The following is a 5,000-nucleotide window of genomic DNA, read 5'->3' as shown; positions in this document are numbered from 1 at the left end:
GGCCTCCAAGCCTGTGCCGACCCTGCTGCCCGACTGAACTAAAACCCCCGACCCTTCCAGGGCCCATATCCCTCTATTCCCATCCTATTCATGTATTTGTCAAGGTGCCCCTTCAAACTCACTATCGTATCCTCTTCCACTACCTCTCCTGGCAGCGAGTTCCAGGCACCCTCCACCCTCTGTGTAAAAAACCTGCCTCGTACATCTCCTTTAAACCTTGTCCCTCACACCTTAAACCTGTGTCCCCTAGTAATTGACTCTTCCACCCTGGGGAACAAGCTTCTGACTATCCACTCTGTCCCTCATCATCTTATAGACTTCTATCAGGTCTCCCCTCAACCTCCATTGCTCCAGTGAGAACAAACCAAGTTTCTCCAACCTCTCCTCATAGCTAATGTCCTCCATACCAGGCAACATCCTGGTAAATCTTTTCTGTACCCTCTCCAAAACCTCCACATCCTTCTGGTAGTGAGGCAATCAGAACTGAACACTATATTCCAAGCGCGGCTTAACTAAGGTTCGATAAAGCTGCAATGTGAATTGTCCAATTTTTAAACTCAATGCCTGAGGAAACTTTAAAGTTTCCCTCTTGCCTCATTCCCCCAGTGGGTCTTGGAAACAGGAGCAGGCCATTCTGCCCCTCACCAACTCCTCACCAATTCCCTTGGATATCAGAACCTGGGCCTCAGAATAGAATCCCTGCAGTGCAGGAGGGGGCTGTTCAGCCCATCAAATCTGCCTTGACAATAATCTTACCCCGATCCTATCCCCACAACCCCATACATTTACCCTGCTAGTCCCCTGATACTAAGAGGTAATTTAGCATGGCCAATCCCCCTAACCTGCACATCTTTAGACACTAAGGGGCAATTTAGCATGGCCAATCCACCTAACCTGCACATCTTTGGACACTAAGGGGCAATTTAGCATGGCCAATCCCCCTAACCTGCACATCTTTGGACACGAAGGGACAATTTAGCATGGCCAATCCACCTAACCTGCACATCTTTGGACACTAAGGGACAATTTAGCATGGCCAATCCACCTAACCTGTACATCTTTGGACACTAAGGGGCAATTTAGCATTGCCAATCCCCCTAACCTGCACATCTTTGGACACTAAGAGGCAATTTAGCATGGCCAATCCCCCTAACCTACACATCTTTGGACACTAAGGGGCAATTTAGCATTGCCAATCCCCCTAACCTGCACATCTTTGGACACTAAGGGGCAATTTAGCATGGCCAATCCCCCTAACCTGCACATCTTTGGACACTAAGAGGCAATTTAGCATGGCCAATCCACCTAACCTGCACATCTTTGGACACTAAGAGGCAATTTAGCATGGCCAATCCCCCTAACCTGCACATCTTTGGACACTAAGGGACAATTTAGCATGGCCAATCCCCCTAACCTGCACATCTTTGGACACTAAGGGACAATTTAGCATGGCCAATCCCCCTAACCTGCACATCTTTGGACACTAAGGGACAATTTAGCATGGCCAATCCCCCTAACCTGCACATCTTTGGACACTAAGGGACAATTTAGCATGGCCAATCCCCCTAACCTGCACATCTTTGGACTGAGGGAGGAAACTGGATCACCTGGAGGAAACCCACACAGACACGGGGAGAACGTGAAAACTCCACACAGACAGTGACCCAAGCTGAGAATCAAACCTGGGTCTCTGGTGCTGCGAGGCAGCAGCGCTAACCACTGTGCTACCCATGACAAGTGGTGTTGCACAGTGGTCAGTATTGGGACCACAACTTCTCATTATGTACAGTAATGATCTGTAAGATGGAACTGAATGCAGTGGTGCTAAGTTTGCAGATGATACAAAGCTATGTAGAAGGACAGGAAGTATTAAGGAAGCAGGGGGGCTGCAGAAGGACATGGACAGGTTCGGAGAGTGGGCAAAGAAGTGGCAGATGGAATACAATGTGGGAAGGTGAGGTTATGCACTTTGGAAAGAGGAATGGAGACACAGACTATTTTCTAAACGGGAAAATGCTCACGAAATCAGAAACACAAAGGGACTTGGGAGTCCTTGTTCAAGATTCTCGAAAGGTTAATGTGCAGGTTCAGTCGGCAGTTCGGAAGGCAAACGCAATGTTAGTATTCATGTCGAGGGGGCAAGAATACAAGAGCAGGGATGTATTAAGGAAGGATGTGCCAGCCTTGGAAAGGGTCCAGAGGAGGTTCACAGGGAACAGCTTGTCGTATGAGGAGTGTTTGAGGACTCTGGGTCTGTACTCGATAGAGTTTAGAAGGATGAGGGGGGGATCTTATTGAAACTTACAGGATACTGCGCGGCCTGGATAGAGTGGACGTGGAGAGGATGTTTCCACTCGTAGGAAAAACTAGACCCAGAGGGCACAACCTCAGGCTAAAGGGACGATCCTTTAAAACAGAGATGAGGAGGAATTTCTACAGCCAGACAGTGGGGAATCTGTGGAACTCTTTGCTGCAGAGGAGGCTGGGTCATTGAGTGTCTTTAAGACAGAGATAGATAGGTTCGTGATTAATAAGGGGATCAGGGGTTATGGGGATGAGAAAGATATCAGCCATGATTGAATGGTGGAGCAGACTCGATGGGCCGAGTGGCCGAATTCTGCTCCCATTTGTTATGGCCTTGTGAGTCCAGTATCTCTCAGTGAGATGCCTTCTCATCCCCCTCAGGAGAATTGGCTTGGGCCCTCCTGACGCTTGGCTCAGGGTGGTGGGGGGAGGGAGAAGGTCATGTGGACTTGGCTGTTTGTCTGTGTGTGGGATCTTGCTGTGCAGTGGCCTACTGCACCCCCTGCCTCTCTCAGGCACTGACTGGGGTTTAGGAGAGTGCGGCAGAGGCAGGAATGCTCTGATGCCCCCGAGACGCTCTGTCTGACCATCCCTGTGTCCCCTTTTCCAGGTGGGTTGTGGGAATTGTGCTCTGCTGCATCATCCTCCTGATCATCGCCTGCAACGTGCTGGGTCTGGGCCTGGGCACCACCGGAATCGCCACCCGCAGCAACCCCTACAATGCCAACTGCCCTTCCCAATCCGGGGCCAACTTCCTGATGGCGTAAGGCAGCTTCTGACTGAGGGAGAGCGTGTCTGAAAACAGCCTGTATCTTAGAGACAGTGTGAGTGTGTGTGTGTATGTGTGTGTGTGTGTGTGTGAGTATATGTGTATGTGTGTGTGTGTGTGTGTGTGCACGCATGTGTGTGTGTGTGTGTGACTGTGAGTGTGTGTGTGTGTGTGAGATTGTGTGTGAACGTGTGTATGTGTGTGTGGGTGTGAGTGTGTGTGTGTGTATGTGTGAGTGTGTGTGTGTCTGTGAGTGTGTGTATGAGTGTGTGTGTGTGTGTGTGTGTGAGTGTGTATGTGTGTGTGTCTGTCTGTAAGTGTGTGTGTATGTGTGAGTGTGTGTGTGTCTGTGAGTATGTGAGTGTGTGTGTGTGTGAGTGTGTGTGTGTGAGTGTGTGTGAGTGTGTATGTGTGTGTGTCTGTCTGTAAGTGTGTGTGTATGTGTGAGTGTGTGTGTGTCCGTGAGTGTGTGAGTATGTATGTGTGTGAGAGTGTGTGTGTGTGTCAGTGTGTGTGTGTCAGTGTGCATGTGTGTGACTGACTGTGCGTGTGTGTGTGTGTGAGTGTGCATGTGTACGAGTGACTGTGTGCGTAAGTGTGTGTGTGTGAGTTTACGTGTGAGTGTGTGTGTGTGAGTGTGTGTGTGTGAGTTTACGTGTGAGTGTGTGTGTGTGTGTGTGTGTGAGTGTGAGTGAGTGTGTGAGTGTGAGTGAGTGAGTGAGTGTGTGTCAGTGTGCGAGTGTGTGACTGTGTGCGTGTGTGTGTGTGTGTGAGTGTGTGAATGAGTGTGTGAGTGTGAGTGTGTGTGAGAGTTTGTGTGTGTGTGTCTTTGTGAGTGGAGATTGTGCCAGTCCGTATGGGGGGGGGGCGGGCAGGGGGTGAGTGTACCAGTCTGTGTGTGTGTGTGTGTGTGAGGGGGGGAGTGTACCAGTCTGTGTGTGTGTGTGAAGGGGTGAGTGTACCGGTCTGTGTGTGTGACGGGGGGAGTGTACCGGTCTGTGTGTGTGTGTGAAGGGGTGAGTGTACCGGTCTGTGTGTGTGTGTGAGGGGGTGAGTGTACCGGACTGTGTGTGTGTGTGAGGGGGTGAGTGTACCGGTCTGTGTGTGTGTGTGAGGGGGTGAGTGTACCGGTCTGTGTGTGTGTGTGAAGGGGTGAGTGTACCGGTCTGTGTGTGTGTGTGAGGGGGTGAGTGTACCGGTCTGTGTGTGTGTGTGAGGGGGTGAGTGTACCGGTCTGTGTGTGTGTGTGAGGGGGTGAGTGTACCGGTCTGTGTGTGTGTGTGAGGGGGTGAGTGTACCGGTCTGTGTGTGTGTGTGAGGGGGTGAGTGTACCGGTCTGTGTGTGTGTGTGAGGGGGTGAGTGTACCGGTCTGTGTGTGTGTGTGAGGGGGGAGTGTACCGGTCTGTGTGTGTGTGAGGGGGGGAGTGTACCGGTCTGTGTGTGTGTGAGGGGGTGAGTGTACCGGTCTGTGTGTGTGTGAGGGGTGAGTGTACCGGTCTGTGTGTGTGTGAGGGGGTGAGTGTACCGGTCTGTGTGTGTGTGACGGGGGGAGTGTACCGGTCTGTGTGTGTGTGAGGGGGTGAGTGTACCGGTCTGTGTGTGTGTGTGAGGGGGTGAGTGTACCGGTCTGTGTGTGTGTGACGGGGGGAGTGTACCACTCTGTGTGTGTGTGAGGGGGTGAGTGTACCGGTCTGTGTGTGTGTGAGGGGGGGAGTGTACCGGTCTGTGTGTGTGTGAGGGGGGGAGTGTACCAGTCTGTGTGTGTGTGACGGGGGGAGTGCACCACTCTGTGTGTGTGTGAGGGGGTGAGTGTACCGGTCTGTGTGTGTGTGAGGGGGTGAGTGTACCGGTCTGTGTGTGTGTGTGTGAGGGGGGGGGAGTGTACCACTCTGTGTGTGTGTGTGAGGGGGGGAGTGTACCAGTCTG

General features: G+C 51.8%; 1 protein-coding gene across 1 annotated transcript in view; it reads left to right on the top strand.

The window, feature by feature from the left end:
* LOC145339397 (prominin-2-like) overlaps positions 1–5,000 on the top strand; it is a 67,169-nt gene that overhangs the window by 30,000 nt on the left and 32,169 nt on the right. The window contains exon 11 of the mRNA XM_080183849.1: positions 2,915–3,067. Within this exon, the coding sequence (XP_080039975.1) occupies positions 2,915–3,067 (153 nt within the window). The remainder of the gene's footprint in view (positions 1–2,914; positions 3,068–5,000) is intronic.

Source organism: Carcharhinus amblyrhynchos, unplaced genomic scaffold (genome assembly GCF_965287045.1).
Source record: "Carcharhinus amblyrhynchos unplaced genomic scaffold, sCarAmb.v2.hapA scaffold_444, whole genome shotgun sequence".
Lineage (NCBI taxonomy): Eukaryota > Metazoa > Chordata > Chondrichthyes > Carcharhiniformes > Carcharhinidae > Carcharhinus > Carcharhinus amblyrhynchos.
Note: the sequence above shows the minus strand (reverse complement) of the source record. Positions and strands in the feature narration are given on the sequence as shown.